The 13,421-nt window shown below is 46.9% G+C and overlaps 1 protein-coding gene across 1 annotated transcript in view; it reads right to left on the minus strand.

Moving 5' to 3' along the window:
- Positions 1-13,421, minus strand: part of SMAD3 (SMAD family member 3) — a 348,680-nt gene that overhangs the window by 85,391 nt on the left and 249,868 nt on the right. The window contains exon 6 of the mRNA XM_085644602.1: positions 11,795-12,007. Within this exon, the coding sequence (XP_085500728.1) occupies positions 11,795-12,007 (213 nt within the window). The remainder of the gene's footprint in view (positions 1-11,794; positions 12,008-13,421) is intronic.

Raw genomic sequence — 13,421 nt, forward strand, 5'->3', positions numbered from 1 at the left:
CAGCGGAGGTTCAAAGTGGGGAGGCCAATCTGATTGGTTGTTCATTTTTTTTTTTGGTCTCTTGTACAAAAAGAGGTAGATAGGATGCAAAACAAGAATGGGCCTAGGCCCGAGTTTTGTTTTAGTGATGGTTTCTATTGCTTTTTTATGTATGCCGAGGACTCCCATTCCGACGACGGGGAATGATACAAGCATAGGAATCTATGAAAGTTCCAATACTGGAGTAAGATGCAGAGTGGGAAAACAGAAATTAAGGTCCAGATGGTGTAATGCAGACAGAGAAAGCAAATGAAGATGGTGACAGAGCAATGATGTCGGTCCAGATGGGCCGAAACAGAAAGGAAAGCAAGTTTAGATGGAGGCTGTATTGATGACAAGGAGTGAGGGAAACAGAGGGATATTAGAGGGGAGAGCAGGTTCGTGGATTAATGTGGGAGATGGGTAGTGAGGGATTTATAAATGAGGATCAAAGTCAAACTGATGAATGAGAGGTGTGTAGGACTAATTCTTCGAGAGCATCACCAAAACCAAAGTGGAACAGTAATAGATCAATGTAACCTTCCAAGATATGTGTTGGGCTTCAACGCCAACACATCATATGCTCATGTGAGCCTGAATTTCTCATTTGTGGGACCCCACTTAATAAAATTGGTGGGTGATACCCAAATGGTGTGGCATTTCAGAAATCAAGTTGCAGCTGATGTGAGATGCTTAATCTTTTCTTTTTTCTTAGAATATGAACTTTATCCATTACAAGAACTTGGGAACGATTGTTTAATACAAAATTTTAATTCTAGCTCCTCAACTACCAAATTTAGTTTGTGATCAAGAGATAGATTATGTATGTTTATCAAGAATCCCAATATCGCTAACTTTCCTATGAACCTGTTCAATATTTCCATAGATAAGTCCATGGTGATGATGATGTCTAGTTTGGGACGTACAGAGTTTGGCTGCAACAAGGGCAAGACATTTAGTACACATTTTCAGGACTACACTCAGTCTGAAGATACTACTTTGAACTGATAGAGCAGATCACTTGCTAAAAATCAAATTTACTTTGTGTGTCCTATGACTGATATGTGGCAATAAGCATCCAGGAGGAAAGACTGGAACAATAGAAATAATTTTGTAAGAGACAAGGCAACAGAATTATCAGGAGGCAGGTTGCACTGGAAAACAAATTGCCATGTCTCTGTGGACAAAAGCTGGAGTAAGCACTACCTGATGCACAAGTTACTTACCTTCGGTAGCGATATATCTGTAACAGACATTAGTTAGTGATAAATTCCTTACCTTAGAATATTCCCAGGCGTCAGACTGGATCCAGAAAGTTTGTCAGCAGTACCCCTGCGCGTCGGAAGGTGGCGTTGTGCGGCTGCGCGTCCATCGTAGGCCTCGTGATTGCCGGGATGACGTCGCGGCAGCTACTTAGACGCCGCCCTCGCGCGCTGACGTCAGTTCTGTACACGACTTTACGCGCCAGGAACGCAGAGCCATGCAAGATACTGGCCACTGGTGCATTGAAACTAGGGCCCTGAAAGGGATGACCTTGACCCTAGAAATCAGTTCGCAGAACGGGGAGGATGGATGGGACGGTAAGGAATCTATCATTAACTAATGTCTCTTACAGATATATAGTTACACAAGTAGTAACTTGTGCACCTGAAAGAGACACGTTAGTGATAGATTCCTTACCTTAGAATAGATACCCAAGCAATACCAACCACGGAGGTGGGTCTGCAAACCAAGATCACACCAGAAAGTCACGGAGAACAGAACGGCCAAAGAAGCAGTCGCTCCAGACTTGGCTGTCCAGGAAATAATGCTTAGTAAAAGTGTGCAGCGAGGCCCACGAAGCTGCCTGAGAGATGTCTTGCAGGGGGACACCATGTCCCAATGCAGTAGTAGCTGCTGTCGCCCTGGTAGAATGGGCACACAACGGAGGTTCCTTTTTAGCCAGAGAATAGCAGGCTTTAATACACAAGACGACCCAGCGGGAGAAAGTCCTCTTGTGTACAGCCCGGTCTTTCTTTGCGCCTACGTAGCCAACAAAGAGCTGGTCATCCACCCGGAACTGTTGTTTGCGATTCAAGTAAAATGAGAGCGCACGTTTTGGGCCCAGACGGTGGAGCCTCTCTTCCTCTCTGTAAGGATGCGGAAAGAAAGTGGGCAAGATGATAGTCTGCCCGATGTGAAAGGCAGTAACGACCTTTGGCAAGAAGGAAGGACGAGTGCTAAGCACAACCTTGTCCAGATGAACAGACAGAAAAGGATGTTCACAGGAAAGAGCCTGGAGCTCACTCACACGCCTTGTGGAGGTGATGGCAACCAGAAAAGCAGTCTTCAAAGTCCATAAACGAAGAGGACAATTGTGCAGCGGCTCAAAGGGAGCACACATCAAATAGGTAAGAACCAGATTCAAGTCCCACTACGGCATCACAAAAGGAATAGGAGGGAAAAGGTGAGTAATGCCTTTGAGAAATCTATTTACAACAGGGGACTTGAAAAGAGAGCTGATCAGGGAGCCTGAGAAAGGCCGAGACTGCAGAAAGGTAGCCCTTAATAGTGCCCAGAGCAGAGCCCTGCCAGGCCAAAGACAGAAGGAACAAAAGAATTCTGAAAGAGGGGCACAAAGGGGATCCACAGCCTTTGCTGTGCACCATGCCTCAAATTTGTTCAACTGGCAGGCATACCGATTTAGTGTAAAGACGCCTGGCTGCCAGAATGATATCACAGATTTCAGGAGGCAAGTCAAATGGAATCAACTGTCGCCGCTCAATCTCCACGCAAGGAGGTGGAGGCTGGATAGGTTCGGGTGGAGGACTGTCCCCTGCTGCTGCGACAGAAGATCCTCCCGAAGAGGCAGTCGGATCGGGGGATCCACGCTCATACTGAGTAGCACGGGATTCCAAACTCTTCGAGCCCGGTCCAGGGCCACAAGAATGACTTGGGCCCGGTCGGGACTGATCTTCTTCAGCACTCTGGGTAGAAGTGGTATAAGCGGAAAGGCGTACAATAGACCGCAAATCCACTTGTGACGAAAAGCGTCGCCGAGCGAGTGCCGCCTTGGAAATTCCAACACGCAGAACTGCTGACATTGCGCGTTTTCTTCGGTGGCGAATAGATCTAACCAAAGCTCTCCCCACTGCTGAAAGAGACCTTGCGCCACCTCAGAGTGAAGACGCCATTCGTGATCCATCATGCACCTGCGGCTGAGTTAGTCCGCCCTGGCGTTCAAAGAACCTGCCAAGTGTTGAACCACCAAGGAAATGCCTTGACGTTCCAGCCATGTCCAGAGACGCAGAGCCTCCTGACATAGGGTCCACGACCCCACCCCGCCTTGCTTGTTGCAGTACCACATGGCGGTGGTGTTGTCTGTGAACACCTGCCCTACCCTTCCCTTGACAGAGGAAAGGAATGCCTTCAGTGCAAGTAGGATCGCCCGGAGCTCCAAGAGGTGGATATGGAGCCTGGACTCTGCCGGAGACAGAGGCCTCTGATCTCCGCCTCTCCCATGTGGCCGCCCCATCCCAGGAGGGACGCATCCATCACCACTGTGTGCTCCAGTTGGGGAAGGGAGAGTGATCTGCCGCTGACCCAATGCTGGTTCGTGAGCCACCACTGCAACTGTTCTGGAGTGCCCTCCGAGATCTGGACGTACTCAGACAGTTTGCCCTGATTCTGCGCCCACTGGAACTTTAGGTCCCACTGCAGAGCCCGCATATGCCACCTGGCATGATTTGTCAGCAGGATGCCGGAGCCCATGAGGCCCAGCAGCCTCAAGGTCATCCTGACCGAAACAAAGGACAAGGGACGAAAGATCGGAATCATAGCCCGAATGTCCCAGACTCACTGCTCGGGAGGATAAACCCGAAACTGCGCCGTGTCCAGAACTGCTCCGATGAAGAGAAGCCTCTGAGAGGGAATCAGCTGCGACTTCAGCACGTTGATGGAGAACCCCAGCAAATGCAGGAGGTCGGCCGTAGTCTGGAGGTTGGAGACTACTGCCTGGGGCGAGCCCGCCATCTACAACCAGTCGTCGAGATAGGGGAAGACTGAAACCCCGGATCTGCGCAGATGAGCTGCGACCACCACCTTCACTTTCGTGAACACCCGAGCGGCGCTGGTAAGGCCAAAAGGGAGCACAGTGAACTGAAAGTGCTCGTGGCCTACCGTGAACCGTAGGTAACGCCGGTGGGCTGGCAGGACGGGGATATGAAAGTAAGCGTCCTGCAAGTCCAACGCTACCAACCAGTCTTGCGGGTCTAGGGCAGACTAGACCAGAGCAAGCATGAGCATCTTGAACTCCTCCTTCCGGAGGAAGCGACTGACGTTCTGAAGGTCTAAGACAGGACGCAGGCCCTTGTCCTTCTTTGGAATCAAGAAGTAGTGGGAATAACAACCACAACCTATTTCTGGCGTCGGAACGTGCTCGATGGCCCCCTTGGCCAAGAGGGCCGTAACTTCCTGCTGGAGAAGTGCCAAGTGATCCCCCGACATGTGGTGGTGCTGAGGTGGCCTGGCTGGAGGGGTAGTCTTGAAGGGGAGGGAGTAGCCCCTTCGGACTATCTGTAAAACTCACCTGTCTGAAGTGATGGTGCGCCAGTAGGGGAGGTGATGGCAAATCCTGCTGCCCACTGGCGTTTGGTGGGCCTGAAAAAACGGACTAGGAAGGTTTGGAGGCAGTGGTGGCAGGGGAGGTGGTAGACTAACTTGCCCGCTGGTCCAGTGACCCACCTCGGCGGGTCCAGCGTACGCGGCTGCGCTGAGACTGTTGCTGCACAGGCCCGTGGCTCTGAAACAAGCGCGTTTGGGCGCTCCTTCCTTGACCACTAAAGGAGCGAAAGGCAGAAGCCAAAAGGAGTGCATGTAGCCGACAGGCCTTAGGACTTAACCGTAGCTCGCGAGTCCTTAAAGCGCTCCAAAGCACTATCCGCCTTATCGCCAAAAAGGCGAGTGCCATCAAACGGCATGTCCATCAGAGTGTTCTGGACAGCCCCTGAAAAGCCAGTCGTCCTCAGCCAGGCATTACGGCGTAGCGCCACTGTCGTGGAAATCGCTCTGCCTAGCGAGTAGGCAGTGTCAAGGCCACAACGAACCGTGAATTTGGCTGCATCTCTCCCCTCAGCAATAGCTTGAGAGAGCACCGTCTGGGCATCCTCCGGACACTGAGGCAGCACGTGCGCCACTGTATCCCACACTGAGTGGGAATAACGGGCCAAGAGGCATGCAGTGTCCACAGACCGCAATCCTGAACTGGCGGAAGAGAAAATCTTCTTTCCAAATTGCTCCATTTTCTTGGATTCCCTGTCCGGAGGTCCAACAGGGAATGCGCTGGGGGAAGCAGAAGCTTGGACAACCAAGCTCTCACGGGTAGGGTGTTGGGAGAGGATAATGGGGTTGCCTGATGCCGGGCGATGGGTCGGACCACGTTCCTATCCACAGGAGCACCTGTGTTTGGCCTGGAACAGGTGCCCAAAAGAACGTCTGAAAGTGCGTCATTGAAGGGCAGCAGAGGTTCCGCAGAGGAAGACACTGACCTAAACACTTCTGTCAGGAGGTTAGTCCTGATGGCCACTGTAAGGAGCTTGAGATGGAGAGCCTTGGCCGCCCTATGCAACACCTCTGAATAAGTACCACCCTCCTCCGTTGCCACGGTAGGAGACACCGCGCCAGGTTCTGGAGAAAAATCCAGTCCACCTGCGTCCTCCAAATCCTCTTCCCAGTTCGGCTCTTACTCGCATTGGGCTGCGAGAGGGTCTTCAGACCCCTCCCAGTCCTTCCCGTCCTCCGTAACCTGCGGAGAAGGTGGGAAAGAAAGTGGATGGAGAAAGGGATAGAAATTCCCCATCTGCATCGGTCGAAACTGGTCCGGCAGCATCTCCACGTCGGGGTGGAAGCCGCGGACGGCGTCGGCCGGGGGAGCGGCCGGCGCCGTAGGCAGTGATGTCGGTGGATGTCGTATGAGGTCAACTGGCATCGGTTGTGATCCAGGCATGGATCCATGGGGCTCTCGTGGCGCTGAGGCCGGAGCCGGCGACGAAGGAAGGCGAGGACCCCCCGTCTGGCCCGCAGGGCCCGAAGGCGCGCCGGCGGGGCCAGACAGGCCATAGCAGATAGGAATTCCTGCAGCTGGGCCGGAGTCGCTGACGGAGTCGGGTAGGTTGTCAGCAACTGCCTAGGCTCCTCCAGAGTGGCACCGCCCGCAGCCTCAGCCGTGTCGCACGACAGGCTAGGTGAAGAGCGACGCCGCTTCTTCATCTTCTTGTGCTTCGTCTTACCTGACCCGAGTGCGAAGACTTCGTCAAACGATGGTGGCGGCTCTGCGACCGGTCCCTAGACCTCCCACGGGACCGGGACCTTGAACGGCGCGGAGCCGACTCCCGGGCTTCAAGCTACTTTCGGGACCACTCCTGCACAGTTTTTGGAGCCATGGCCCAGCCGTCTGGGCACGACGAGGGGTCGTGGTCGAGCCCCAGGTAATAGAGACACTTACGGTGCGGGTCCGTCACAGACCTCATGGGGCAACAAACCTCGCAAGACTTAAAACCGGACATCCCTATACACCAGGTGTCAAAGACTCAAATGAACAGAGGCAAAAAGTCCCAAAAAAACACTCAGTCAAAAATTGACTGGGGGTACCGCTCTCTCCAGATCTGCGTTCGCTGGCACGGAAAAAGTAATTGCGACGTCATCCCAGCGGTCACGACGCCTACTATGGATGCGGACCTGCACAACGCCTATTTCCGACACGAGGTACTGCTGACGAAAACTTTGCGGATCCAGTCTGACGCCTGGGGATATTCTAAGGTAAGGAATCTATCACTAACGTGTCTCTTTCAGATGTCTGTAAATATGTATGGAGTATTTGTAAAGCACAAACCTAGGCAAGAAGGCAGAGGAGTGCTGTACAGGGTAGCCGAGTAACTAAAGACATGAATCTTCGTATCCTCTTCATGCAGCAGTAGGCTCCAGTCCCCAATTTGAACAACATCTGGGACAATGGGAACAAATAATAGATTTCTGCTGCCTTTCCTGATTTAGCAAGATATGTGATGACATCTTGGTAGGAAGCTTCTTTGGGCCTCCACAAATCTTTAGTGGGTGAACCCACAGGATCAAGATAATCCCACTATCAATGAGCCGCGGCCCGTGCAGGTAAGAAAGGTGTGTGTGTGTGTGTGTGGGGGGAAGGGGGTATTTGACAGACGACCACGAGGGAAAATTAAATAAATAATTATTTTTCCCTCTTTGTCGTCTGTCAAAATCCCCCATCCCCTCACCCGACCCCACCGCTCTTACCTGCACGGGCCACTGCTGCTATCAATGTTGGATCACCACCTTCCTTTAAAGATCACATTAACAGACCCCATCAGTACTTTAGATCAAAGCTTGAGGGAGGGAGTCTCTTCTGGGGCCAGACCTATTTCTGGTTTCATAAATCCAATCCATGGGTGTTTTGATCTCCTTTCTGTATGAGCAAGGATAATCATGGGTGGGGGGAAAGCAGCTGGCCAGAGGGCTGTCACTGAACCTCGTAGACAACTGTAATGCCAGATGGCTTTGAATAGCATGCCATGACATCCAAGATGATCTCAACAGCAAATTTCAGTGTGGCTTTGAGGGTTCTTTCGACAGCGTCCTTGATGCTGGCTCATCAGATCGTCTCAATGCCTCTAAAACTCTCAATAACAATGGAAGCCCTGTAGTAGAATGGGAGACGGATGATGCTGACAGAGGACCAAAGTAGCCTGTGAAGCAGATTCCCAGCAGAAACCTTGGCTAGGGATGAGACACCCTTGTTTTCTTGAGGGATTGTTTAGGTTTTCGCTTTTCCCCTATTTGCTTTGACACAAGTAGGAGCTCAGCATGCATAGGACAATAACTGTGAAGTGAATGGATCGCAGGAAACATGACTTCCTTCCTGGTTAGAAAGAAGCCTGGCTTCTTTCTATTTTGAGATCGTTCCCCCAGTCTAATGTAGAATATACAACTGTGTACGCCATGATTTCAGACGGAAAAAAACAACCAGTGCTTCTGAAAAGAGGGTGGCAGTGGTTAGAGATGGAAATATAAAACGTATTAAAAGAACAACCTAAATCCTTATTGAAGGATAAAACAAAGGGATGGGGAGCAGTTGAGGGAACAGGCAAAGCCCAAATGAAGACTAAGTGGGGGAAGTATGGTGGCCTTCCCAAGGTATCATCGAATTCTTTGTGCAGAATCTTCAGTAATGTATTTATTCTTTCAGCGAAAAAAAAAAATTACGTTACATGTTTTTTGTTTCCTAAAACATTTTATTTGTAAATATGTTTTTAGTGTTCAAGGAGATGGGACTGTTTTACGGTTACCAATTATAATGAAGCTCCCATGACGTAGAACTATGAAAAACGTTTTTGTTTTTTTCACTGACACGAAAGTCAAAAGCCAATAGAAGCTCGACTGAGACGGCGTGCCGCTCTGGCGAGCAGGGGCTGGATATGCACAGAAAGGATCATCATGTGAACTCCAGTGGGAAAAGGAATAAAGAACATAATTTGTTTGACAACTCGAGCCTGAAGTGAAGCACGATGCTGAACAATTAACAACAGCTACGCTCCTCTGCCTAACAATCATCTGTCTTTTGTTACCTTCACCACAGCTGGTCCCAATTCAGCTTCGAACGAAAGCACAAGCTACTTGCCATTCTCGTGAAAGAGGGAGGAAAGCTCACTGACAGTTCTTGACATGATCTTAAGGCCTTTCTTATTGTGCACAAGCTACCGAATAAAACCTGCTCAGAAGGTTGGCTCCTGGTTTGCAGTGCAGTGCAGTGCAGTGCAGGGCAGCAGGGCCGGCTTTAGCACTGGTGGCGCCCTGTGCGACATTGTTTGTTGGCGCCCCCCACAGACTCCCTCACTACCATCCTTTAACAGTGCCCCCTCAAGTCTCCGTAACCACTCTCTCGCCGATATCTTTTTTAATTAGTTAAATAGTGCCTCCTATACCAATGTAGGCTGTCAGAGCACTTTACATCACACGCATATTACCCAGAGACAATCAGTCAAAGGTGTGTAAATTCGTGTTTAGGAAATGTTCCATAAGCCAGAAGACTACAATGTGAATCACTTGCCATCCATACTGGTAGATATTTTAGTTTAAGAGTGCTTGGTCTGAAGAAGCACAGACTCAGAATCTTAAACATAATCCATTGTTTGGGGTTACATTTAATAATAAGAATTTTTTTTGTTTACCGAAATGAACCCTTTTTGAAACATTAAATTAATGAAAGACAGAGGAGAAAATGATAATGGTGTAATCTATACCTTGCAGTTTGCATGCAGCTCTCTTTTACAGTTATTAGTTCACTGTTCCATGTTAGGATTTTAACATCTACACCGTTAGTAACAAAAGGATCTCTCTGACAAAATTACTGACCTATTTAAACTATATGCACTTGCGGATCTACATGGTACACATTCTTTGCAGCAGGCATATTAGCCCTCTGTGCTACCATAAAATCAGTTAAAACTTCCACTAGACAAAACTCCTTCTCTCTCCAGGAAGAACATTAATCACCGTAGTTATCTTGACATTTTTAGTGTATGAAAATTGCAGGAGGCCAGCAATGCAGCAGCATGTGCTTTTAAAATACCATAAAATACTTCCATGCACGGCGCCCCCTGAAGAGTCAGCACCTGGTGCGGTGGCACCGGTCGCACCGCCCTAAAGCCGGCCGGCCCTGCAGGGCAGGCTTTACGAATTACTTGGTGTTTGTGGAATTTTTAAAAGGCATTTATTTTGACTTATAATAAAATTTTGATCAGTCAAACTAATTTGCCATTCATGGATCAATGCTACTTTTGAATAATGCAATATGAAAAACTGCGAATTCATCTACAATTCTAGTTTTATCTAATTATATTATCTCTGGCATTGTTACCATAAAATCAATACTTAAATACAGTTCATAAAAAACCTAAAAACATCTCCAACATGCCAAACCATGCTCTCCTACACTCAATATGTTTAAAAACAGCTTTCTAACATTTCCAAATACTGCTCAAATTCCATGAACTCACCTGATGACTGTCAAATAATAATATAGAAATTAACGAAAATGGGAAAACTATCCACTATAAAGTGCAATATCTATACAACTTTCAACAGACCATTCATATTACTGTCTTCACTGTCCTACCCATCATCAAGTTTTTTTAATCTACAAATCAACGCACTGAACCGGTAAAAAAAGGAAACATTGAAGAAAATACCTCTTTTTAACTTTGTTAAATTCAAGAACAAGCAAGTTTGAGCTATTGGCATTGTAAATGGCAATGCCTTTTATTTATGTTTTGTTTTTTAAAACATAAATGAAAGGCATGGTCATTTACAATGCCAATAGCTTAAACTCTCGCAAATGAGAGACCTATTGCATTCCAAATGCTTGAAGGCATCGCTGAGTTGCCCCTTCTGTCTCCCAAATGGCCCCTGAAGAGCTCCCTGTTTGCTAAGAGTTAAATAAACAAGCTGGTGATCCCAACTGCGCACGAGAGACACTTCTGCAGTAAGAGAAACTAATTAAAGAAAATAGTGCTTACAGACTAAAGAAGATGTACCGTGTACCAACCGAATTATAAGGGCCAGTACTCATGTGAGGTTACAAATGAAGACCAGGCGGTACAAAGGAGGGACTAATAAGCCTAATAATGAATCAGAAGCCAACATTTATGAAGGACAATGACACAATATAATGACAAATATGGGCGGAGAGTGGGCGGGGCTTCAAGTACATACTCCAATACAGCATAGTTCGCAGAGAAGTGCATGTGCTGCCCAGGCTCAACCTAAAAACATAGAAAACAGGGAATAAAGCACCCGCTGCTGTACATTAGAAGGATACTGCAAGTCATCGAGGAGTTCCATAACCACATAGAGGAATGAGGCCAAAAGTTGAGTTGCTGTATATGGTTATGGAACTCCGAGATGATTTGCATTATACTTGTGTAAGGCAGGGGATCCTTTATTCCATAGAATACGTGGTCACACTATCACCTTTCTCACAAACCACTGAAAACCTTGGTGCATACCTCTTTCAGAAAGAAAGCAAGTAAATATTTGTTGCAAAAAAATATTACAATCATATCAATACAAGTCCATTTTCTTTTTAAACAAAAAAGCTGCAATAGCTTGGAATGTGTAGAAATATGCAGAGAGATTCCAGCTTTTCCATAACTAAGGTATGCAAAAAATAAACATGTTCTCTCTGGTTGTCAATCTTAGCTAGAAAAACAGAGCAGAAGAAAGAGAAGCATTGTTCAGTTTTGTTGCTTTAAACAGCTGCTTCAATTATGCTCCGTAACCTGACCTGCCTTTCACCTCGGCTGCTGGTGGCCCTGGCAGGAGGCATTATGATTTTAGAACTCAACTGTAATAACTTATAATAGTGGAGTTCTGATTTTTTTTTTCTTTATAATCGGCGTCTGGGTGCGTCACAAGTCGCGGATCATAAAGAAATTAGAGATTGGTGTTTATACAAAGATTACAGAATCACATGTATTATAAAGAAATTAGAGATGTACATTTCTACAGGGATTGCAGATTCCCATGTATTACAGTGGCATCATCCAAACATAGAATCATTTTAATATAGTTTTGTCAGCTAGAAACACTACCAAACGCTCAGCAGTCATAGGTTTTGTTTCTTTGAGGCCAGGTCAGGAAAATGCAAATGACAACATTAAAGAGCAAGGTACTCTCTTAAAAATGGCATCAATAATGGGAGTAAGAAATTGTTTGGAATCTAAATTACCGATATGCCGCCTTGTGAGTTCAACAGCCGCATTGCGATTGACGTTGGAGAGTAAGCCGAGGCAAAAACGCTCTGAATTTGAAGGATCAGTGAATCCATCGACAGTCATAGAGGGCTGCGAAGCATGGAAGGTCTCCCCCACTCGCACATTTAGTTCATAATAGGAGATAGAGCACCAAAAAGCAGGCTCACAGTATGTTACTGGCTGCAGATCTGAAAATAATTAAGAATTAAGAAACCTTCTGGGGCAGAAGAAAGTTACAGAAAGCACATAAATCACAGAGAAATGAATTTTACCAACAGCAGGAACATGGCAAGCTTTACATTTTAAAAGATATGATACCATGTTCAGATTTGAATATTAACCTTGACTATAGGCTTCATCCTTAAAGCTAAAGTCACTTTCTCAAAGACAAGCCAATCGCAAATACTTACCGTACCAATATTATTGCCAATTGCTGGTCAAAGCAGAGCTTTTCACTTGTAAAGGTCTATGGTTTTGTCTCAGAATAGAAGTAACTCTTCTTTGCAATACTTTAAGCTGAGTATGCGAACCTGTGTCTCATACGTTTTAGCAGGCGCCCCTCTGCTGGAAGATGGGAGCAGGCATCATACTGGTTTATTAACATGGTCTAGCCACTTTCACTTGAATTGCTCCCAAAATCTGCAACAAAGTCAACATTTTTGATTTGCTCTTCTATCACCCCCGCTAGTACAGGAAAGCTTTTCTCTTTTCAGAAATAGAAGGTATTTGCAGTAAACACACCCATATAGCCTTTTCTTCAAGAACCTCACGAAACAATGAATTTCTTGAATATCTGTGTAACCCCCTGAAGTAACTACGACAGATTATTTGTGTGTGGAATGAATAGGATGGCAGACAATCTGGGAAGAATGGCTTTAAAGGAAGGTTGTATTATCTTTATGATCTACTAGTCTGGGTTCAGAATATATAACTGAACTAAACTTCAATGAGGAGAGCAGGCATCAGTGTGGATTTCTCATCGCATCCATGGTCAGAATAGATGTAAAGGTTGTAGAGGTTGGCCCTCAACACCTTTTCTAGTGTTGCTTCTGAGATTAGATTGGAAGTCATCCCTCTGTTGGCATGGAGTAGTCTGCATTGTAAAATACCACTGACCTGTGTAGAAAGGCTCAGAAATATTAAAAAACTATAAAGGAGGTACTCTTCGTGCCCTGGAGTCTGAGCGACCGTATTTCTAAATACAAACGAATCGTCAAAAGAGCTTACAAGTAAACCTACCCTGTTCCTGCGGTCATGATTTTTATTTAATCATGTGAAACCAGCTTATCAGGGACCCAACTCGCAGAGAGAGGCTTCCATTTCCCCTACAGACTGAGTAGAACTGAAACGTGGTGTTCCCTTGGAAATGTGAATTAGATTCACTGAAGGACTGACATATCGCAGCAGAGGGCTGGAGACCATCTCTCCCCATACTCGCCAGCCACTCAGAAAGTGGTGAACTCTCTAAAGAAGACTAACTCTGCGCGGCCTCAAAATTGTATGTGGCCAAAGCAATAGAGAGCAACTGACTGGGCATATTTTTAGAGCTCAATGGCCAGCTTGTACAATGGGGAGAGGGTGCAAGAGAAGTGGAAACAAATC

Source organism: Triturus cristatus, chromosome 3_1, assembly GCF_964204655.1.
Source record: "Triturus cristatus chromosome 3_1, aTriCri1.1, whole genome shotgun sequence".
Classification (NCBI taxonomy): domain Eukaryota; kingdom Metazoa; phylum Chordata; class Amphibia; order Caudata; family Salamandridae; genus Triturus; species Triturus cristatus.